Source organism: Sebastes fasciatus, chromosome 2, assembly GCF_043250625.1.
Source record: "Sebastes fasciatus isolate fSebFas1 chromosome 2, fSebFas1.pri, whole genome shotgun sequence".
Taxonomy (NCBI): domain Eukaryota; kingdom Metazoa; phylum Chordata; class Actinopteri; order Perciformes; family Sebastidae; genus Sebastes; species Sebastes fasciatus.
The window spans coordinates 26,558,179-26,583,142 of NC_133796.1; the positions used below are offsets into that span (position 1 = coordinate 26,558,179).

Below are 24,964 nucleotides of genomic sequence, written 5' to 3' on the forward strand. Positions count from 1 at the left end.
ACTATTCATGGCGATCACGATTTTGGCTTCCCACGAACATGACCGACAGCGATATTTATGTTTACAATGCGTGCTCCGCTCGTAGAAAACTCTGCTGTATAAATCAAGTGCTTCCCAAACTAACAGCTTGAGATGCAACGTCAACAAGCAGCAGTTTTTCAGCAATCTCATATATCCGATTTTTTGCAGGTTACACACAAATGTGCAGCCACCAAATGATGGTTTTATGTCGGCACACAGCGGCACAGTCAGTAACGTCTCACACACATACACAGCATGTCGTTGGTGTGGAAGTTCTTCATCTGAGTGAAGAACAACAAGCCGTGGAGTAACAACTTTAAAACATTTGGAACAATTAACTTATATTGTAAATTCATTCCCATGATGCTGCTCAGAGTAATCACAGTGACCGCCTCATCTGCCGACAGCACGGAGCTAAAGAGCTAACTCTAAGCAGCTTCTAATTAGAACTACTAATGCCAATATTACATTTTTAATCGGAGCAAATATTTAAATAAAAATACAATCATTTATTTCCTAATCATTTGAATTGTGTATTTTTATGAAAATAATCACTGTAGATGACAGTAACAAAGTAAAAGGATAACATATAGAGTTTTTGACGGTTAGAATGTAGCACAACGTGAAAGTGAAAGCAGCGCTCTGCTTATTTAAATGTGAAATTGCCAAAAAAATATTTTGTTCCTAAAATTAACGAATAATCGTGATCTCAATATTGATCAAAATAATCCCGATTAGCATTTTGGTCATAATCGTGCAGCCCTAGGTGGTAGACATTTATACAGAATAAAATGTAACATTAGAAATATTTAATAGGAGCTTACTTACTTTATCTAATTCTGAGGTCAAACTAACAGTGCTCCTACAATCCACAAAATATTAAAGGACAATAGTCAAAGACTTACTGTAGCAGTCCCTCTGCAGGACCTCCTTTCAGCACATCAGATATCACAATGGACGTCTCCCCGCTCTGGAAATGAGGGTTGTCTCGCCCACCTGAGATGGCAATACCAAACCCAAAACCTGGGGCCTACACACAGAAATACATACACACTGACTGATAACGCATAAATGGCAAATACAGTAAACTATCCCAACAAAAACAAGCTAATAGGCTCTCTGTAGGCTAATTATCAGTGAAACTGCTATTTAAGTAAAATAATGTAATGAGCTTTAAAAGACTGGGACATTTACTGTGGACAAGAACAAAGCTATGCATTTGCAAGTTGCTAATTTTCCAAGAGGTTTCCATGGAGGCTTTGAGGACTGCTGTGTTTGCCTACGTAAAAGCCAGCACTGAGGGATCCAGCCATGTGATGTAAAAGGCTAATCTTACAACCACAACAACACAGGAGAACCGCAAGGCAGAGAACCGCAGGCCACACTGGACTGCTCCTTCAGCCTCAATAAAGCCGCTGTTAATTAGATTACAGCAAGCAGGCCAGTCTAGACAGGTGCTCTATACAATCCCACTGCACAACAGCATCAACTTAATTACAGTTTACTGTCTCAAAGCAAAATACATTCAGTAATTAAGCATACAAGACAATGGGTATATGATTTATCATCTATCTCTGGGGGAATATGGCTTTGAATAGTTTGATAGTTAACTTGATTGTGCCAGAGGGATTATCAGTTATATGCACCGGTGCAATCTATCATCATTACATGTGACTTTACACAGGACAAAAAGCACATGGACTAAAGCCATCATCCCCCCTCTTTCCCTGGAGTTGTGCTAGGGAGAAGAATATGTTGCCAACAGGAAGGAAGTGAAATGAAGTAGTAAGGATGTGGATGCTGATTTCAGTCTTCCTTAGCCTTGTTTCCTGCCATCTGGGTTCCTTGACTATTGTTTCAGTACCACACATCCTGCTGCTGCTACAGCTGGCCCTCTCAGTACAGAGAGGAAGAGAGATGGATGGGCAGAGAGAGAAAAAGTGAAGAACACACAAGACATACTGAAGGATTAGGGATGCCAGAGACAGGCAGAGAGGGAAAGGTGTAAACACTTACCCTGTGAAGGGTCACTGTGTGCTGTTCCCATATGACCGTTTCCTCCATCGCTGCACTCTGCAACACAAGAAACAAGAGGGAACGGATTAACATCTTGAGGCCAATTTATAAGTACATATGTATATCCGAATGCAGCCTATTACAATAATCCTGCAACAAATACTGTCTTTGTGAAGCTTATAATGTTCCTTTCTTGAAGACTTTGAGCCTGTAAAGTTTTGAGACAACTCTTTGGTCATTTTTACTTAGTGGTGGTGATGTACTATAGGATGCTTCTTGCTTTTGCTTTTTGCTTTGACACCAGATCATCCGCCATCGTCTTGTCTGTCAACTCTCTCTCGTCCTGTGTGTGAAATCTGACTCCTACTACTCTGTGCTGAGACTCTGTACGGAGCAGACACTTTCAATTTGTAGCGTCCCTCGTCCGACTATGTTTTGATAACACGGCGCTGATACGCCAAAATGAACTAAATAGTTTTTATTTCTATAAAAAAGCTAAATGACGGTGGCCAAGTAATGTAATCCGTGTATGCCCGACCAACGTGCAACACCGGTAACACCGATTACCGCGGCAAGCCTAAAAATCAGAACGCCACACCTCTCTGAAATACATCATGTGGCTTTTTATGACATAACTGTTTGTAAGGGTATGAACCTGATTCAACCAATTAGACCTGAAGACAATACTTATTGGTTCCATAGGACTTTTTATTATGTATGTATTTAACTTTCAGTTCCTCTAAAGAATAGCACTAACTCAATGAGGGCACATTAAACCTGTGTGCAGCGTGCAAGACATAGCCTACTTATATAATACACACAAAATGTCATTGAGTCATAAAACTCTGCAAACAAAACATTGTTTATATTCAGCTTTAGATAATAGTGACAGTCTAAAACTACATTCATGCTTAGTGTTTCCATATCCTGTTCAGTTTTCAGTTGAGTTGTTGTTTGGCTACCAGCAAGGTAGACTCTATTGCTTATTTGCATGACTAAGTCCTAAAAGTCCACATGTGAAAAGATTATGAATGACAGCAGCATGAGTAAACAGCCGGCAGAGACTGACTGAGGTTCAGAAGACTGAGTGAGCATTCGTATATTATTCCTGGATGGGTCATCTGAGAGAGCTGAAGCAAATAAGGTATTTAGCTGCTCCTCTGACTTGCCACACTGGATTAAACTGATGCTAGGCAGCAGGCATCTTTTGCTTCAGTTACATCACACAGGTTTCTCTTTTTGCATGATTCATGTTTTAGTTTATTTTATTTACTCCACATGAAGCACAGAAAACTCCCAATATGAAACTATAAGGATGTGATAATGTTACTACTATTAGGTCGAAGAGACACTCCTCAATTTGAGTCTGAAAGCAATGTTGTTTTTAACTCCCAGAGTGCTATGTCCCCAGCTTTAAATTACAGCTTCTCTCTGCTTGCCTCCAGCTGATGAAGCAACACTGCTGTCCTGTCTGTCTGTCTGTCTGTCCGTCTGCCTGCAGGTAGTAACGGTACAGCTGTCTGTGGCAGAGTGCTGAGCACAGTTCAATGTGGCAAGGGAAGGGAAAGACGAAAACGCCACCACACGTGGCAGGGTGCTCATTTACTACAACTTCTATTATCAGCTTTTTAAAATAACACACCACGCCATCTGTCTCTCCCTACACCCTACCATCGTGATAATTTCACTCCCTCACCCCTTAATCATCACCTAATCCCCCAACCTTCTCACCCATCATCATGATCATTACTGTCATCACCTTCCCTTTAACCTAACTACACAGATCACAGCACGTTCACACTGCAAAGCTGCCAACTGCATGTGATGAGGACACAGACCAAGAGCCAGCTGATGAGAGTGTCTGGTGTTTTTAGAAAAAGGCCAGAAACATATTACTGTAGGTTTGGTGGGAAAAAGACACAACTGAACACAAAGAAGAAAAGACTGATTTCCTAGGTTATATTAAGGACATTTTTAAGTAGACAAATATTTCTTTTAGAGCTTTTACAAAGGTGCAGAATGAAAGTATGGCTCATCCTAAAAAAAAAATTATGATTGTGAATTAATTAAATAAATAAAATAGATAAAAAAATCCACCGACTAAGCCTATTTTTTACCGGCCAAATAATCAATTTCCTTTTTATGTCACATTTACATTCGTTTAAGTACATTTCATTGAGATACCATGTCGAATACAAACTTAGAGAAGAGACCAGAGCAAAATTTAAAGCAAATTAATTTAAATATATTGACAGTTAATCAATTCAAGCCTGAATACTAGGCTTGGCGGTATCTATTTTGTATACCTTCCTGACATTTCACCAGGTGAAGGCTACCAGAGGTGGGACCAAGTCATTGTTTTGCAAGTCACAAGTAAGTCTCAAGTCTGTCCACTCAAGTCACAAGTCAAGTCCCAACTCAGGTCTCAAGTCCTAAACAAGCCATATGCGCTCTTCACCAAATGTAATGTAATTTTAACAGCAGAGTAACTGGATCAAACTGGAGTTCAGTAACATAATGTTAGTTCTTCATAGTTTTCTCCTGAAACTTGATTGGATGCTGTTGGATTGGTTCAAACAAAGTGGATCTGGGGAGTTAAGTGTATGATAATCAAATGCAAGTCCCAATAACATTCACCGGAAATAAAGAGTCCAGAGTTCAATAAAAAAACAAAACACTACTTTTCAGAGATTTAGCAATGAGCAACAAAAGATAGAAATTCAGTTTGTTCAGTTCAGTTCAGTTTTTTCCCCACGAGTAAATCCTCTTCCCAAACAAATCAATAAAGGATCTCTAATCAGTTTGTTCAGTTCACCACTGTACACAGTAACCTAAATCTATAGTTAATGTATAGCTACATGTTGCAAAATGACTTCATTACTCTACCACGAAAGAATCCTCACTTGACATGACTGTCTGTCTGTCTGAGTCTCTCTCCTCCACTCAACCATAAAATGTCCACGTTATGTGTCGAACTGGCAACCACTTGTTATGAAGTGAATGCAATGGAACGGAGGAGGAAGAGAGCGACATCTAGTGGCTGAAGGTTATAAATAGCACCTTTAAACGGGATAAAAAGGAACTATGTAATTTGACTTTCAAACGATGAAGTAACTTTTAAAATGACTGATTGAGAGATAAACTATTGGTTGATTATTCGATCAAACATAGCCTAAATCAAGTGTCTATTTTGAATAACCGATTAATCATTAATTTCCCAAGCAAAAATGCCAAACACTTGCTGGTTCCGGCTTCTCAAAGGTGAGCTGCATCTCTTTACCTGAAAAGATAATAAACATAATACCATATGTTTGGGTTTTGACTACCAATAAAACAAGATTATCACTATTTTCTGAAAATTTACAGAAAAAACAATTAATTGATTCGTCAAAAAACCTTATAGATTAATGGATAACGAAAACAATCTTTAGTTGCAGCCCTAAACTTGATTATTGTGAATATCCTCATTGAAGTTAAGAATCATTTGAGCCTTTAACATGGTCGCTCAATAACCATTGTTTACACAAGTTACAGTATTTTATCTGTCTGGGTAATGTCCAAAAGGATGAGTGGTGACCTACAGGTAGTTACAGTTCATGTGCTCAATAGACTGAAATAATTGCCGGCGTGATAACTTTCCATCCATCCATCCATCTTCAACCGCTTATCCGGGATCGGGTCGCGGGGGCAACAGCTCCAGCAGGGGACCCCAAACTTCCCTTTCCCGGGCCACATTAACCAGCTCTGACTGGGGGATCCCGAGGCGTTCCCAGGCCAGAGTAGAGATATAATCTCTCCATCTAGTCCTGGGTCTTCCCCGTGGTCTCCTCCCAGCTGGTCGTGCCTGGAACACCTCCCAAGGGAGGCGCCCAGGAGGCATCCGTGCTAGATGCCCGAACCACCTCAACTGGCTCCTTTCGACGCAAAGGAGCAAGGACTCTACTCCGAGTCCCTCACGGATGACTGAGCTTCTTATCCTATCTCTAAGGGAGACGCCAGCCACCCTCCTGAGGAAACCCATTTCGGCCGCTTGCACCCGCGACCTCGTTCTTTCGGTCATGACCCAACCCTCATGACCATAGGTGAGAGTAGGAACGAAGATTGAACGGTAGATCGAGAGCTTTGCCTTCCGGCTCAGCTCTCTTTTCGTCACAACGGTGCGGTAAAGCGAATGCAATACCGCCCCTGCTGCTCCGATTCTCCGACCAATCTCACGTTCCATCGTCCCCTCACTCGCGAACAAGACCCCGAGATACTTAAACTCCTTCACTTGGGGTAAGGACTCATTCCTTACCAAAGTGATAACTTTCCAGAGTTGTAAAATCATGTAAGTGAGCAATACAAACTGTTGTTCAGTGTTTGACACCTGATAAGCCTTTAAATGCATCAATCAATAACTCCAACTGGACATCCTGGATCATATTTCATTGTGTCCCAAGTACCCAAACAATCCACACTCAACCACCAGCACAGCCCCTTGTGCTGTTTTAATACAGGTCTGTTTTCAGTTTGGATCCAACACCTAAGTATCGGCCTCTGGCCTTGTAGGCAGTAACCTATGCTGAACTTACTGTAGGTCTCCTCTTCTGTGTTTGAATCTTTTCCATTCACACCGTTCACTTCAGTTGGCCTGAACCTCTAGAATACACAGTTAACCCTTTGACCCCGATTTCCATGGTAGCTCTGTGTGGATGTTATTTATGTCCATAATTGGTGCAAAGGGCTTGGGTGTCCCCCTCTCTTCCCCTCTTCCCCTCCTCCCCCTGCCTTGTCTGCCCCTACGACTCACACAGTAATGCTACTATTGTGTGAAGAGACCTGACCCATTTAACCACGGCTCCCCCCTCCCGACATTCCCAAACACATCCATTCCTCTAAAGTGTTTTGTGATATATTCATCCACCCGTTCATCCATTCATTCATCCATCCAACAGTCCAGGCAGACCGAGGGGGGCTACATCATGAGAAACAACAGCGTGCTGGGGTCATGTGATCAGGCGGTCAGGCGGTCAGGCAGGCAGGTGGCCTTGTACTTGAACTGTGGGTTGCACTGATAGGCAGTGAGAGGGAGGAGGAGGAAGAGAGCAAGGCTGTGGGCTGCTTATACAACTAACATATACAGTACCAATGGACAGGGCACATAAAACTGTAGAGGATGACATGTTGAATGACATGTTCCCTTTTATTCTCTGCTCCCTTGTCTCTTTCCATCTCTCACACACACATTTGTGCCAACCATTTAACTAAATCCCGATTCAAAAGCAACCTAAGACTATGAAGAACTTGTAAATATTTGTGTTAAACATTTTTGCTTGACCAAATCTAAACCCTCTGAAAACACTGAAGTCGTACAGCCCACACACCCACACCCCTACAAACTGACCACAAGCCTTGCAAGGGAGGGCTTACAGTATGTGAGAGTGTATGAGCCATGAAGGCGTAGACATGCTTGTACCAGTAAGAGGTCATAGATCAGATGTGAGTCATAAGAGAGACAGGAGAATTACAGATTAACAGCACGGCTTCAATTAAATGTCTATTTAACATCCGAGTGGGCGTTGTATTAGAGAAAGAGTGATTTTCTGTTATATACTGCATATTATAGCATTGCAGTTGCACATCCCTTTACGTAAGAAAGACTGAAAAGAATGTATTTAATTGCTCAAATTGCTGCTTGATTTGGGTTCAATGAATTAAAAGGATTATAACAACATCACACATATTATTAATTTTAATGGTGCAAAAGAGTATGTGTAGTCACGTTCAGCTTGTGAGTGGAAAAGGCCCTGCCCTTGACAGATATACTGTACAGTACAACCAAGACGGTTAATGAGTTAGGACTAAGGTAGGATACTAATTCACATAGGATGTTTTTATCTAAAAAAGTAGATTCTCTACTGATTACAGATATCAGTTTCTGTTAATTTTGCTTTTGACAGCCCAATAACAATTGACCGGTATCTAACTCGTTAATTTTTAAGAAGCAAAATGACATGAAAAACAAGAGGCGCTTTCCTTTAAGTCTGGCGCTCCATTGACTCAGTGAGCTTTGGCGCTGCATTTCGAAAAACGATTAATGTTTTGCATTGTACATGTCTTGCTGTTTAATTTGGCCAATCACAGATCATTTCAGAGAGAGAGCGTTCCTATTGACAGTGCTCCGGCAGGTGGGCGGTGCTTGGTATTTCCTCAACTGATCTCAACATGGCTGCCGGGTCACAAACTTTCTCAATTTACAGCTAAACAGTACACTACAAGATGTTTCTGAAAACATTTGAGGCAAGAAATAGGCATTACAGTAATAGAATATTGATTCATATTTGATCAGCGCTGCCTAGTTTGACCGTTTGATCGGAGTTTACGAGTGATTGACAGCTGCTCAAAGACGGCAGGTTCCAGCTCAGCTCTGATTGGTTGTTTTCCTCCGATCTGTGAAATCCTGCAGATGCCATTAAGAGCACCAGAGGACACAGAGGCACATTATTTTTTCCATGTACTACTGTCAGGATATAGTGACCGTTCTATAAAAATATGTTTTTTTTAATCACATTTGCTCCATTTCCACCCACTGCAGCTTTAAGGGTGCTTAGATCGGTTGGCCACCGATCATTATTGGCTGATATTCGTTCTAAATAGTTTAATAGGTGGTCTCTATAAAGACCGATCAGAAGAGCCGATAAGACAACGCACTGACTCTGAAAGTTTTGAATACTCATTTGCCTGCTTTCTCGCCTGCTCTTTAATTCTACAATCTACCGCCCAAGCCTATTTGGCGCTCATGTTAAATTAACATATAGACCATCAATTTACCTAGGCTATTAAGACCTTAAATTAACCTATAGGCCGACACACGTAACTGGTCAAAAATATTCTTGATAGCTAACCAATTAGCGGTTATCCGTTGACATTCCTACTACTGATGAAGACATCTGCAGAGGCTCTGTCACAAAAGAATAATACAGGCTACAGTGTTTGTGACAAATACAATGTAAACTGGTGACAGCCAAGATGGTTAAGGGGAGAGATCCTGTCTGTCTCTAAGGCTGCTTAGAATATTTACTCCACTGGGACTACGGCTCAGTCTCTCAGATGAGATTATTACAGTAATTAATCACTGCAATGTGAAGTGATGATTAACAGGCTGGCTGATTGAGTGTGAGGTATAAGCAGGGTAGAAAGCAGACAGTAACAGAGCACAAGTGACGCTCTAGCTTAGTGTTACTGAGACGTGAGAAGAAAACAAACAATTCACTTTAACCAAGATCATTTCAACAGCTAATCCAGATGTGATGTGGATGAGGAAGGCCAATGTGGTCTCATCTTTCATTAAACAAAAACCCACAATGAAGAAATTTCTGTGTGGAAAAGCTGTAGCTCAGTGTCAAATGGTAATTTGGATATCTCCTGCATTTTGTTACGGGAACATTGTGGATCATGCAAAAGCAAAGATCACAGAACATGTCGAGCCAAAACAAACATCAACACAAGTGTGTCTCATTTTTCTGGAGTAAAGAAATAATAAAAATACTGACGGGAACAAAGGATGCGGTTTATCTCTGAAGTCACAGAGTTGTGTGAAACAATGGTGTGCTTGATGTTGCACAAACTGACGGCAGCCTAGTATATTTATACATCCATATTAGTCAGGCTTGAGCTCTGGCCAGCAAGGCCCAGGGCTGGGAAACAAAGAGCAGCCACGAAACATGTGTACTTGTCCGTCCGTGCACGCGCAGACGCACACACACCAGCCATGATCTAACACTACAGGGCCTCTTTGTTCAAGCTACAGCCAGCCTGGCGTGGCCCTGCCTGGTCCACCATAACACAGAGTCCAGTACGGAAGATAACAGCTCACTCAGGCTCTTCAAAGGCAAAGACTAATCCAGTTCTTTGGGGCATACTGATGAACGGACTGCAAAAATGAGTGATGAAATGGACAATAATAACCTGCTGCAGAAAGCTATGATAAGTAGGGTCAGGTCAAGCATGCAAGTCTTCCCACATGCTTCTCAGTCTCTATAGTCATCAAACATGTTCACAATTACATAGAAAAACTGAGTATACACTGCCAAGATCTTGAGAATCGGTGCACTGTGAGACCATCCATTCTGCAACCAAACGAAAAGTCAGCTGATGAGCATCAGTGGACTTTTTGGTAAATAGAAGCATTCAGCCAGAAACAGCCAAAAACATGTGGACCTGGATCACATACCCAAGTTGGCAGTACTGACTACACAATAAAACCACAGAGAAGTGGGCAGTCAAACACATCCCTAAAGCCCCAGACACACCAACCCAACATCAGAGAACTAGCAGCAATGAAGGCCACCAGATGCGTCGCCTCACGTCGCCTTTGTTTTGGCCGACATGTTGCAGTCGAACACACTGCAAAGACTACAGCCGACGGCCAGTTAGCGCATACGTTCTGCGCCTGCATGGGACTAAATAACTCTCCACTCCAGCAGGTCAGGGTAGTCTGTAGTAGTCTCATTCAAAAACGGAAACCCGAAAGACCGAGGACTGCGGATATACAAGCTATGTTGTATGTTATGATACGTACATGACATAAAGCAGATTAAACATGCTGAATCGTCCAAAATAACTCCAACACGGGCAGACTAAGGCCGACGGTGCGGGACACACCGAAAAAACTAGGCCGACCGTCGGCTTGGTGTGTCAGGGCCTTTTACTACCTCTACTACCTTTTTTTCAATCAATAGTATTAACTTTATCAACTTAAAAAGGAAAGTGACAAAGCCGCAGGTGAGGTCATCTTATGAGTAATGTCATGAGCTGGGAGGAGGTTTGGAGGAAGCATAATACAAGCCCTTTATCAGTGTTTTACCAATGAAACTGTTGTCCGGCAGGCCATTAGTCACCACCTCCCTCCATCCATCCAACTTCCCTTCATTTGAACCACAGGAATGCTTCACACAGTGGGCAGATCAAATACAAAGTCTAAGATGCCGTTTTTGACAAAAACCCACAGGATGAAAATGTGGGAGGAGTGAAGAAAAAAAGATTAAAGAATACTTGAGCACTGACATTTCTGCCACTGAGAGAGAACAAACCATTATTCACATGAGATTATTCTGAGGTAAAGGTAGAAATACTGAGCAATGGGGCTAGCAGCAGCTAGATGACGACAAGTGTGAGGTAAAGTCCTGATAAAGCTTTAGGTCAGTGTGCCTGCTCTTCTCTGATAGCCTGAGGCAGGATGTAAGCAAGAGCGGCCACATCACCCCACAGGAAAACACTCACTTCCTGTTTGCAGGAAATAGCCTCAGCTTCCACAGCAATCCCTGTGCAAAACTACTGGAAATTCCTCCCAGTATACTCACCTCACTTTACGACTTGCAATCTAAAGAAAGTTTTAATCCAGATTTAGAGGGCAAGTGGTTGATTAATCTCACTGTGATTTTATTCAAATACACCAAGGTCCCACTGTTGTTCCTGGGGTTTTATTTTCATCATGGCTATCGGGCACTACTGTAAACACACTAGGGCTGCAACTAACGGTTGTTTTCATTGTCGATTAATCTGTTGATCGGTTTGGTCTATAAAATGTCAGAAAATGGTGAAAAATGTGAATCAGTGTTTCCGAAAAAGCCCAAGATGACGCCTTCACATGTCTTGTTTTGTCCACAACTCAAAGATATTCAGTTCACTGTCAAAGAGGCGTACAAAAACAACAACCACAAATACTCATCTGTAAAAAAAGTAGAAATTCAGCCCTATTCGCACAGCTTAATACAGTTAACATGTCATTATGGCGTACTGTAGAGAGGTAAAAAACATTGCAACAAAACCTGGGTATCTGCACGTATTAGAGGAAAGGGAAAAGTTAAGACTAACATTGAAGGATCAACATTTAGCCTGGCAACTCACAGAACCGCCACCCTGTAGCAGCAGCTCTCCCCATCACTGGGGCAATTGTATCCACGGTAACCGTATCTCCCTTCTTAACAGACCCAAAGGAAAGAGTGGGGCAGCAGCAGTACACTCAAACAACTCATAATTAGAGACACACGCACATGCTCTTTCTGGAGGGCAAGCACTCAACAGCAAACACATGCAAATGCATTAAAGCCTCTAATGTAAGCTTTTACATTCTGTCTTTCAGGATTAATGTGCTATCCTGTGAAGCGCACATGAAATAACAAACCCAACGACATATCTGCCGTCACCTTCAGCATTAAACAGATGAATTCAGCAGTAGGCATTTTTAGGGCAGGTTGTGACTGTGATGGGAGGAGAGAGGGCTGCAAGTGTGTGCACACACATGGGTGTGCAGATGAGGGCAAGTAGCCAATAGGCAGATGACGATGATGATGATGCAGAGCCTCAGTCAGCAATGATGTACTGTTGTGCTCAAATATGCTTGAGTTAATTAGTCTCAAACAGCAGCTCTACTCTGCCATGCAGCTCCCTGAAAAGCCCTCCATCAGGACTCTGCTCAGCATAACATGCAGGACACACACCCACACACACCCACACCTCTGGCTGAAAACTATCTGACACAGAGTCACTGCTAGAATAGTGAGGGTAGGAATAAAATACAAAACCTATAATCCAGGCTTTTGGATTAAAACGTTAATCTGAGCCATGCTTCCTCTGAAGTCTACAGCGGCTGTCTCATGAAAGCAGACAGAGTGAAATGGATAGAAGGACGGATGGATGGATGGACGGACAGACAATGGCAGGATGCAGCACTGAGAACAGTGTGATGTCAGTGAGCATGTTTCTTGCAGCATGGGTCTTACACATGGTGCCTCTGTCTTACTGCTGTAGCTGCCTGCCAACTTAACTGATAAGTCTGTCTATGTTTTAACAAACCGTTAATAACATGCGATTGTGGTTAAAATCTGGCACTGACGACTCCAGGTATTTTCTTGCTGAAATTTCCACCCATCGCTCTTGTGTGGTGTCAAACTGGTGCAAAACTTCCAAACCCAGTTTCATCGTCGCACACACATTTAAGGCAAAACCCACCAGTTATCTCTGAGGTATATAACTAGTGTTACACAATATACCGATACTAGAAAGGTATCGTGATACCCTGCCGTTAAAAACGGTACGATACCACATTTTTTTAATACCGATACTTTATGAATGACAGTGTTTTAGTACGAGCCGTGAGTTGCGTTGATGTGCGACAGCGGCGCTGTGTGCGACTGTGTGTGCAGCGCTCTGCTATGGGGACAGCATGAGGATCGGGATCCCGAGGGAGCAGGCAGTTATAACTTTGCTGCTGGTGGGAGCAAGCAGTCAAAAAATAAACTGTAGTGATAACCAGGAGGATGGAGCCAACAAGTGAAGTTGAAAAGAAGATTAAAGCAGGCCACAAAGTGCTCAGCGGCTGCACAGTCTCGCTCTGAGCTGGTGTCTGTATCAGCAGAACTCCCTTAAAAAAATATATAAGGAAATAACAGCGCGGCTCTAATTGCCGATCAAATGTACCGATAAAATTAGATTCACCTCGTTTTCTGAATCTGTCCAAGCATCTCCTGTAATTCGGTAAACATATAATCCACCAAAGAGCATGTGTTAAAGTATTATTTTACCATGTGTCTCTGTAACGTGGAATGGACAGAGAGGAAATGCAGTCCAGTGAGAGTGTACAGATTCCATTAAGATTTTGTAAGGAAGTTAACGTCTATGCATAAACTATTTATTTATTTATTACTTATCCAAATCAGTTCTACACAGTGAGATATATATATATATATATATATTGAAAAAGAAAAAAGAGTTTTGGTATTCGGCACTCGCTCGCTCAGCACACTGAGTTTAGCTATTAGAATCAAAATTGGTGAAGAAAAGGTGCTTCCCTGGTTCTTAATAGTTGTTCATAAGGAGATCAATTTGCTAAAAGTACTTTGTGTGTTATGCTCAATGTTCATAAAACTCTTTATACAGCTCTGCTCTGTTTTGAACAGGGGACACACACTCAACATTTCACTTGATTATACTGATAATTGTAATAACTTTTAATATAAAGTGCAGTGTACATTTGCAACTCATATGCTTGATCACATCAATCATATGTAAATCATAAAGGTAATGTATTTTCACTTGAATGAAGTGAGAGCTTCGTTGGAGCCTGTGGGTCAGGTGTAGGCTCTGATTATTTCCACTGACCTCAGTACAGCTCCACAGAGCTGATGTGCAGCGGGCTGTTCTCTGCTCTCCACTGACCCTGACACACAGCTAGCCTAGGCTAGCATCTTGTGTGCAGCTTACCCAGCAGCAAAGTCATCCGACCTCAACCACACTAATTGTTCTCTGCCTAGAGAGACGGGCAGCGTTGAGGTCACAGAGTGGTAACTTCTGGTGGGATTCCGACTTTCCACTTTTCCACAATCCCTCCCGTTGGTTTAGTTCAAGCTGTGGGTTTCTCGCAAACTTCAAAGTTTCAAATAGCCTCTCTGGCAGCGCTTTTCACTCTTGGGATTTAAGGGCCCACCCTCCGCAGAGCGATGAGTGTATTTAAGGGCTGGAAGATGTTTTGCTAAAAGAAAAACGTTTCTTTTTTCTCCTTCGGGGTGTGCAGGTGGTAAAGGTCCAAGGCTGGAACCGACACACATAACATAAATCTAATGCATGAATACGTCTCTACTTACTGTAATCCTTCATCATGGTTGTTTTTCTTCTTATAATAATAATTCAATCAAATTCAATAACCTAAAATGATGCCACATTTGGTTAATGTCTCGGTCGATTACAAACTCGTGGGAGGGAATTGCTTCACGAGTAGAGCCTGACTGATATATCTAACTCACAAGCACACGCACACGCACACGCACACGCACACACACTACACTTTGTTTTTGTGTCTGTGGAAACAAACTGTAAGCCAAGGCATTGAGAAAGATAACCAGATCCAGCACTGGAACCTTTGGATTCAGCCAATCACCGCACACACAACTATCAGTATTCCCACCCTACCCCTCCCATCATACACATACACTTTACACAGGAATGTGCAGATAAGGAGACAAGGCCCAGCTCTCTCACTCGGCCTGTTTCTCATTCCAAACGGTTTTCCTCACCTTTTTCCTCGACCCACACTCTGGATATTTCTGCCTTAGATCTCCCTCATGGTCTTATTTTGACTCCTTTTCCCTTCCTCTGTCTCAATGACAATGAAAGCAAGGCCAGAGAGCAACACAGCAACTGAATTCAATGTGATAATATAATGTGACTGGGTCAATTTAATATCAGAGAACCAAAATAAACAAGTATCAGTGACAAGTATCAGTGACTGTGAAGGCGAGGGAAAACGATTCAGGGTCTGGCAATGATAATTACAGTGATTACTGTCATGTGGCTGATAAAGTTTCTGAGAAATTACTGCAGTGTTAATGACTGTCGATTAACAGAAGCCATATTTTGCCATGTGTTGTAATACATTTCGTCACAAGAGATGAATTTTACTACGTACCTCAGAAGTGGCGGTCGGGACTAAAAACAAACTAAATTTATCAATTTACCAACACTATGAATCCCTTACTAACCTAAATTTACGATAGTGGAATCCCTTAAAAATAAACTACAACAACTATTGACATCTCACAGGAAGGGTTTATTATTAGACCTATTGATCATATTTAGGTCATATTGTCCCAACATAGCCACAGTTACATATACCCATAGAAGCAAATACACCAGGGCTGGGATGATACAGCTATCTACCGATTCGATACCATCACGATACTTGGGTGCCGATTTGATATGTATTGCAATTTTTAAAGCTGAAGTAGGCGAGATTGGAGCAGATACGATTAAAAAAAAGGTATATCGTGACAGTAGTACATGAAATAGGTAACCTGCAAAAAAATCATATGCCTCTGTGTCCTCCGGTGCTCCTAACGGCATCTGCAAGATTTCACAGACCGGAGGAAAACAAACAGTAAGAGCTGATCTGAGGTCTGCTGTCCAGCTGCTGTCTGAGAGCCGGCTGTCAATCACTCGCGAACTCCGACCAAACGGTCAAACTAGTTTTATTTTCTTTTTAATTTATAAAGGATACGTAACGTTTTATACTTCTGGTGAATATAATCCAGTCAATCTTATTTCCATATATGTATGTTGTATATACAATTCCATTTGTTAACACCTTATTTTGAAAAGCAGATGTAGTCACACGTGTATACTTCCGCTAACTTCGCCAAGCCCGTCGCTAGCTCTCCCGTCAGCTCCGTTCTCTTTATACATCCATGGCCAGCTCTATCGGGGCTGTTTGAGTGCATTTAACATAAATGTCAGTATATGGGTGCTCTGCAGTTGTAGCGTCGGTTGATTTCGGTATGTGTAGTGTTTACCACTTTGGATTTAATATGCGATGGTGAAGGTTGTATCTACGCGGACCCTCCGCAGTTTTGTACTTTCTCGTTGCGGCCGGCTACGGTTTGTTTTGGTTGACGAATAAGGAGCGGATATGACGTCACGTTACTCAGACTACAACAGTGCTAACTTCCTTCTACCTCTGCATAGACTCAAATGAAGCAAGTATATATTGTTTCTGGCATTAAAAAATCTATTTCAAAATCGTAAAAAAAAAATCGTGATACATAGGTGAATAGATGTTTTCCCACCTCTAGTTTGACGGTGTTGAAACTCACTGTACCACACATGCAAGCAGGCAAAGACACACACACACACGTTAACAAAGGGGTGATTCAGCAAGGGGTCTTTCAGTCTGCTCATGTTTGCCTGCCCCCACAGTACACACAGCATGACCAAAATTAGCTACTACCAACAAAGACAAATAGAGAGTCTCGTCTGCCACAATGTACCAAAGTCTACACATGATTAGTACGGTGACAAGAGCAGGATTTGATTGTTCAAACTGGAACCAGGCGGCTGGAATATTTGGCATAGAAATAAAAACATTATGGCTTCCAAATTTCAAGTTGCACAACATCTTTCAAACTACGCAACTCTGAACCACAACTCATAGCTCGCACAATCACATGGTGCCATAAAACAAGGGGCCAAGCCCACTCAATGGCATTCCCAAGCCTTCTGAGGACTTTGCTACAATAGGCATGTTGTGGGGCAGAATCTATAGTGAATTAATGAGTTACTGTTGGAGCGGCCATTTTCCCAGCACTTAACTGGCATCATAATTACCGTTCCCCCAAGAGATGAGAGATAGGGAGGGGGCGCATGCATTCCTGAACAAGATGCACAAGCACAGAGAGATAATACACAAATTACTTCTAATGATGGCTAAAAAAAGAACTCCTCAGCACCCCAACTAGAGAGGAAGCTTACACCCTCCAATGCACCTAATGAACTAATTACAATGTGCAAAGAACAAACCTGTAATGAAGCCTTATCATCTTGTTATTCTGTAGTATACGTACAGTACATCATTACGCTGTTTTCAGAAGGCTGAGGGAAACACATCCATATCCTTTAAAGTATCTGCAGATACCAAGTCAGAGTTTTGTTTATGATCACAGCTGCATAGTGCAAAGTTATCATTGCAGAGTAGGCCCACATACAGCAACTTAAACAGGACTGACAGCTGAACAGATCTGTATTAAGGAAACACAACCTGCATCTAAGCTTTCCTTTGTTGATATCTGTGAAGAGAAAAGTTTTTTGAGCCACAACAGCAACACTTCAGAAGCATCTGCAAATTGGCGTTGAACTAAACGCATAACGATGTGTCTCTCCTTGCATCACTCACTAGCCCTCGCTGTCATACTATCAAGTGAAACTGCTAGCTGCTGCCTGTTTATTTTGTGTTTTTACTTCCCATCCATACTTCAGACAGGAGAAGAGGATTGAAAGGAGTGACAGTGTAGATCTTTATGAGTGAATGTTTTTAATCAGTGACAGAACCACCCGTATTTGATGCTCTATGCCAGTCGTTCCCAAAACTTTTTTAGACCTTCCATGGGAAGTTTATTTTTATTTTTTAATATTGGGACGCTGAGCCCCAATATATCATACATATACTGTATGTACTTCTGCAAATGCAAAATAAATGTGTACAAGGACAAACAAACAAAACAAAAAGTTTGCAGGCATTTTAATGGGACATGCGAGTCTGCTGTTGATGTGGTGAGAGAGGGAGAACAACCCGCAGGTCTGACTTTGCTGACCGGCGGTTTCTGGTCTTGTTTTCATGTGAACAGATGTTGGGAACAGGCAATAACACAGTGAATGTGCTATCAGACAGTGATGTACTGTATATCCGTCAAACAGCCAAAACCTGTCTCGTTAAGCCATTAGCCAAATAGTGTTAATTTTAATGTGGTTGGTCTGTGTTGAGGTTTACCGTGTCAAATCGTTTCATAGGTCACTATTAACGCTGGGTATCGTTTAAAAAAATTATGAAGCCAGTGGCCTACCCTTAAAGTGATACGGATACCAATAGAGTACTTCATTTGATACCTATCATGTGAATGGAAGCTGTGTGTATCACAATGACAAGGCACAGCGCTCATACAGAGGTTACCGTTGATAACACCCTCCCCCGACCCAGGGTGGCGGGACCACGTTGTCGCAGAAGCATATTGCCCACCCTTCGGCTCTCCCACAGGTCTAAACTGTTAGCACCTTTAGCTGCTAGCCATCGGCTCAGACAACTCCGTGTTCAGAGCGATGCAATCTTGGCTGTTTAGGTTGTAGCTGCTGTGGTAGCTACATTAAACCAAAGAACGCTTGTGGTGATTGGCTGCAAGAAAGATCTCGGCACAAAAAGAATCAACTGCAGGTATTGTTTGACTGGAGAAGTTTTGATACTACTTGGCACAAGGTTATTTCGGTCGATACCTTAAAGGTCTTGAGTACCAATACCCAGCCCTAGTCACTATATCTCTGACCATTGAGCTTCTGGAAAAGTAAATTTTTTCTGTTTTGACATAAAACATAGTTAATGTAAGTGTCAACATTATTTTAATGTGTTGAAACGTTATTAAAAACACACAATAATGAAAAATGATATGAGAAATGTTCGGCATCAGATGCTGTGGCACTACTCTGTGCTAACTGCATTTACTGAGAACACTTATATAAGCCTATAAAAAAAAACTAAATAATAATACATTTGTTATGTCTGTTATAGTGTTATAGTGTTTTGTCTCAGATGATCATGTTTCATGAAACAAAAGGGTAGCTGAGCGCACATTCAATCTGATATTTATGCAAGGTACAGTATGGCAGCTTTATAAAAAGGAAAAAGCAGATTATCTGCACACTGGATTATAGATCTTGAACTTAATTGCATGTTTCAAGTCTACCGGCTTAAGCAAACTAACGCACAAAGCGGAAAACAGCAGGTTTAAGATTTGTTAAGATGATTGATGACAGTTCTTGGTACACTGTAAAAAAAAAAAACTGTCTTACACAGGTTGATGTAATAAGTTGTTTTTTTTTACACTGTTTCACTTTACACTAAAAGAGAGAAACAGAGACAAAAATGTGGAGAAAAGTGTATATATAGAGAGAAGACTAACAGAGACAGGTGATAAGGATAAGCACAGCTGTTTATAGAAAACACAATCAAATGATGTGCTGTTTTAAGCTAAAGGTGGGGGAGACAGATTTCAATACATGCATGTGGACAATATATATATTTAGCAGGGAAAACATTTCTATTGTCAGGCAACAAAGGTTTCTAAGAGAAGCAAATTCCTTAACGTTAGTCTGAGATCTGGGAAAGTTACACACAGATACTGCTAGTGATGATTATGCCTTATATCATCTAAAGCAGCGGACGATGTCTCCCACAGGCTGATGACTGTGTTTCCCAGACAGAAAAGACAGGGCTGTTTTCCCAACACTGTGAAAGATAAGCAAATGAACACACAGCAGTGTGTGTGTGTGTGTGTGTGTGTGTGAAGGCATGTAGGGCAACAAGCCTTGGGATGAATCTGTTCCAGCCTCTTTCTCTCTTCCATAACCAGCTGAGCCACGGCTGCCACATGCACTCTCTCTTGTCCCTCCTCCTCTCTCACCGTCTCTCTCTAGCTCTGTCTCTCTCTGTCTCACACACACAAAACACCCTGTGTCAAATCCCCTATGCCTGCAGTGGGAATGATAAATCCCTGCAGAGACCTGCCCTGCTAGAAAGGATGCAGGAATGGCTTGGCGTGTCCTAGCTTTGACAGGCTGGCTGTTTGATAAGGAAAGGAACTAACCAAGACTCAGGGTTACAAGACATTTCCATTCATCCACCTCAATCAACAACATCAGCAGCTGAGTGAAAGGTAGGGGTGTAAATCACCAGTTTCATCAAGATACAATACAGATTCTCTGGACAACGGTACGATATTTGCTAGGGGTGTCACAATTCTCCAAATCCACGATTCAATTTGAACACGCCATTGTTAGACTATGAAGTCTTGATTCATAAAGATCAACAGATCATTGGTTTTATGCCCCGACAACTGTCATTTACACTTTCAAATTCTTCTTTAAATAGAGAACTGAACTTCAAGTGTTTCAAATATTCGACTACAACAGTCTACAACATAAACAGCTGCATCTTTTCAATATCAGTATCTGTGTGACCCACCTCAGTACATAATCATTACAAAAACAAATCATTTACTGTTACTGCGTTTGTTTCTCTCCCCTTTTTGTCCTCTTTCCTCTCTCGCTATCCTCTGATCGCTGTTTGTCACTGAGGGGAGAGGCGGAGCTTTGGACAGTCTGTTCGCTGAGAGGCGGCATTCGGTAGTCCCGCTAGTTTTTTACTATCTACTGTATATCAGCTGCTCCGATTCAACAACGTTGAGTTGAAAAAACGTGCATGTAGGCTGAAATTCAAATGTGGTGTTCTTCTGTCGGGAGACGCAGTGACTTAATATTGTACCAAGTAAGAGTAGAAGAGCTATGAGTAAGGAAAAATATCTAACTAACTAACTAAAGTCTGCTAGCCGCTGGGCTAATTCATGTACTGTAAAATGCCACAGGCCTGCAGGAAGTGCCCTGGGTATCGTAGCGACCATGGTAGCGACCGGGACGGCCTATATTTCCTATCATGTCTGTCTAGTCCCGAGTGCTGGACTGAGTTGTTTAATTTTGCTGTTTTATGTTCCAAAATGCAAACGTTACTTTTGTTAGTGTTTATAATGTAATGTGTCTGTTCAGATGGTGGCTTATGTTGGTAATTGTGATTTTTGTGCTGGTTTACAGTTTTAACCTTGAATGAGGTGGCTGTTACATTTCTTCAGTACAGCTGTATTTTCTGTCTGACGCACGCTAGTGGGCGGAGGCAGAGAAAAACAAACAACAACATTGATCCTGCTTTTGATTTTGATGATCGAGATTGGAGGCCAATTTCGATCTATTTCCAATTTCGAATCTAAATCGTGACACCCTTAATATTTGCCGATATGGGAATTTCAAAATAAAGGCGCGGTTAGGTTGGTCTTCCTGAGGGAGATCTGTGAGATAATATTTTGACTTTCTCAGGGCAATATCAGAACTAAGCCACTCATAACAGAAAAAAGTGTTATGGATTCCTGGGCAGACCAGTGCTCAGTCGCTTCTCTGGTGTTTTTGGTTCTGCCTGCAACATCCTGCTGGTCTAGCCTCACCCAGCCACACTATATCTGGAAAGCTCATTGTTCACTGATAAAGTCTGGAAACATTCACTTGAGAACTGTTTGTATTTAAAATATGACCAACAAGTAAAAAATTGCATGATCTCTGCCTCAACAAACTTCCAAATCGCTAAACCGATGTATGATTGATGGTGATAATATGACCACATGGCCCGCTTCTTGTGTCATTTTATTTTTCAGAAACTGATTTTGGTGAAAAGTTAAGGAGAAATTTGAACAACAATTCTGAACCACACCCATGTTATTCCAGTTCATGGTTCATGTTGGGTGTCTCAGTGACGCAGATAACTGTCAATAATCTATTGCTGCTTTCAACAACATCCCCCTTAAGATATGCTATGCATGGCATTGCCAAACCACAGTGAGCAAAGTCATATTTGTGGATTGTTTTGCAAGGCTACTGCTAGTCTTTTCCACAAATGTCCTTGACCCACACCGCGCAAGGAAATGTACTCCACCCTATTTTGCTGTTGCATTTGAATTAAATAGAAATAATGTGCTTTATAATATGCTTTATAACATGAAAAAGCTCAAGAGTTATAATGCTGTGATTATAGGAGAGAGGCAGTCTTTTTAAGATCTGCCATGTGATTCAGATTATAGCCGGTGCATCTCTCCCTCCCACTCCTTCCTTTCTCCATTTCACCCCTCCAATAACCCCTCCTCACATCACCTCCTCCCTCAGAAGGCATTTTCTGCTTTCCTTCTTTTTCCCTCTCTGCTGTGTGTATCTGCCCTGGATTTCACTCCAGGGATGAAAGGATAAGCAGGTCAGATGTCCTTGATAACTGTCGCACTCCAGAGTCTCCTGGCATCGAAACAACACAAACAGCTGCTTTCTCTCAATGTTTGTATCTAGGCTCCGACAGAAGGTGATACTTCAGTAACAAGGAGCTTATTTTGATTATCACAGTCCACCGTTTTTTTTGGGGGGGTTTTTCAAGACTGGTCGACAATGAATCTGGGCATCTGGGCATCTGGACATAATCATACTTAAATTAAGCTTACTCTATGTGTTATGTAAAGTCTCTTGTGGTCCATGAACCTATGCCTAAACATATGTTTTTGACAAAATAAATGACATACTTCGCAAAAGCCCCCCTGAAACGCAGTGAATAAGAAAAATCATTATATTTAGGGATGGTTATCGAAACCCGGTTAAAGACCGTAATATTCATCATCACGCTGAAGCCTCACCCCTCCTCTGTGTTGAGGCTGTGGAGGAGTTCTCCACATGTGAAGTCAGCGAACAGCAAATCAGAGAGGCTGCAGTTGAGACAGTGAAGTGAAACAGGTGAAGTCGAGTTGACGACAACTACGCTTGTTACTGTAAGTAAGTGCAATAAAACCTTCATGAGTATAAAACCAATAATTTATCAATACACCTGTTCAATAACATGATGTAAACATGTAGAAAAGCGTAACTTTAATCTGCTCTGTCTGCGGTCTCTCATTCACCGCTGCTGTTTTAGGCTCAGCAGCGACAAAAGCAACAAAACAGCCAGCATGGCCAGCTACATTGTCGGCAAGTCGTCATTGAAGTGTTGCTCAAGCTCTCATTGACGTAGTTATGGTTAGATACTGGGAACTGGCTAACGGCATTTGTTTAGATGGAACGGAACAGGGTGAAACAAAAACATGCTTTGTTGACGCTTCAACGCATCATTGGAGCGCTGAAAAAAGTTGAGTCCAGCTAAACTTTATTTGTGGCATGTCCCGCAGCAATAAGTGTTGGCCGTCAGTTTGTAGCTTCATGTCATCAGCTTCCATTGAACGACTTGTAGAATGTTGCGGTGTTGCTTGTAGTGTGAACACAGTATTACACAAGCACAGCGAGCTAGCTGGGGCTTATAGCGAATGGTTACAAACAAGTGTACACCATTTAGTTGATTTGCATCTCAGTGAAGGCTCTGAATGACTTTGGTTCCCTCTAGTAAGCAGTGTTCCAGTGTATGTGTCCGGGGATTTTATTGTGAAGTGTGGAGCGGATGCAGTGAAGCTCTGATGTGCTGTTGTTGACAAGGTTGGAGTAATAAAGTTGTTGCCCGGACTACAGAGTCTCCGTGTTATTATTTTATTACCTTCATAAAGTATAGGCGCCACATAACCCTTGGCTACACAAGGTAAAACAAAAGCTGTCTGTATGTAGTCTAACTGTTTAGCTTAGTTTGCCATGTATCTTAAAATTTGGCTTGTATTCTTAGCTGCTGGCTGAGACAAAGCATCGTGCAGGCCTAGTTAAGATCCAGGTCACAGCCGCGGACCAACTAGCCAAAAAACAGAAGCCCAGCTGAAGCAACAGACCTGCTGTCTTCAATATGATCAACTGGCAGTCTTCTCATCTTATACACAGAGACAGTCTACACCTCCTTAAGGACTGGGAGGGCTTTGAATCAAGGGCCTAAAATCAAAGGCTGATCTGTTAGTGTCAGCAGGAATGAGTTATATGTCCACAGGCTCCGTCCTTTCCACACTTCCCATTCATTGTCTATGTAAGCAGCCGTGCAATGCTTTCTGGTAGCATGGCAGCGCGATTCGAGAGATAGACCGTCACGTCGCCCGCTCCTCATTTGCATAAAATTGAGGTCTAGGCTACTTTGTGTCCGACTCGTCGCCTCTGGGAACTCCCGAGAAACATTTACACTAAGCGTTGTCAATCCAAAATAAAGACAGATTCAGCAACTGCATGGCATATTTCTCGCATAAAAAGTTTCCAGAAACACATTTCTGTGAACTATTTTCGTGTTATAAGAGAAAACAATTTCCAAACGAGTTGCCATGTTGGTTCCGGTTTGAAAGCTGCAGCCCAAAAGGGAAAGCGTTCGTCCAATCAAGTGCCTTGTGTCTAGTGGCAGCCCATCAAGCGTCCAATGCTGGGAGGCGAGAATATCCCTCGCGATAAAAAACACCTCTCGTGATCTGTACTAAACAAAGATGTTTTCTGAAGTCTGTAGAATATGATGAGTAGGCTAGGACATCTCTGCAGCACCACAACATTTATTCTAAAATAGTATTCTGACACAGATTTCACCTATAACAAATATTGCAATTTTAACAAATTCTGCGATTTAAAAATTGCAGTAGGCCATATTGTGATTTTGATCAAATTTCGATTAATTGCGCAGCCCTATTCTTGACTCATCCTTCTTCATGCTGTTGAGCAGTAGCTGCTGTCTACAGTGAGCCAGACTGCACTGATCGCCCTGTTCTCAAAATGACCTTGATTGTGCCCTATGACATTTTCAACCCAGCTTCCCTGTGACATTTAATATCAATAACCCTTCATATACTGTCCATTGCACGCATGAACGTCTTGCAAGAAGAATTTACAAGATTTA

General features: G+C 41.9%; 1 protein-coding gene across 16 annotated transcripts in view; it reads right to left on the minus strand.

Annotated features, from left to right (window-relative positions):
• Positions 1–24,964, minus strand: part of tjp1a (tight junction protein 1a) — a 164,441-nt gene that overhangs the window by 39,209 nt on the left and 100,268 nt on the right. For all 16 annotated transcript variants that reach the window (XM_074616232.1, XM_074616284.1, XM_074616260.1 and 13 more), the window contains 2 exons: positions 2,038–2,094; positions 927–1,051 (listed from right to left, as the gene is read on the minus strand). In XM_074616232.1, coding sequence (XP_074472333.1) covers positions 927–1,051; positions 2,038–2,094 — 182 coding nt within the window. The remainder of the gene's footprint in view (positions 1–926; positions 1,052–2,037; positions 2,095–24,964) is intronic.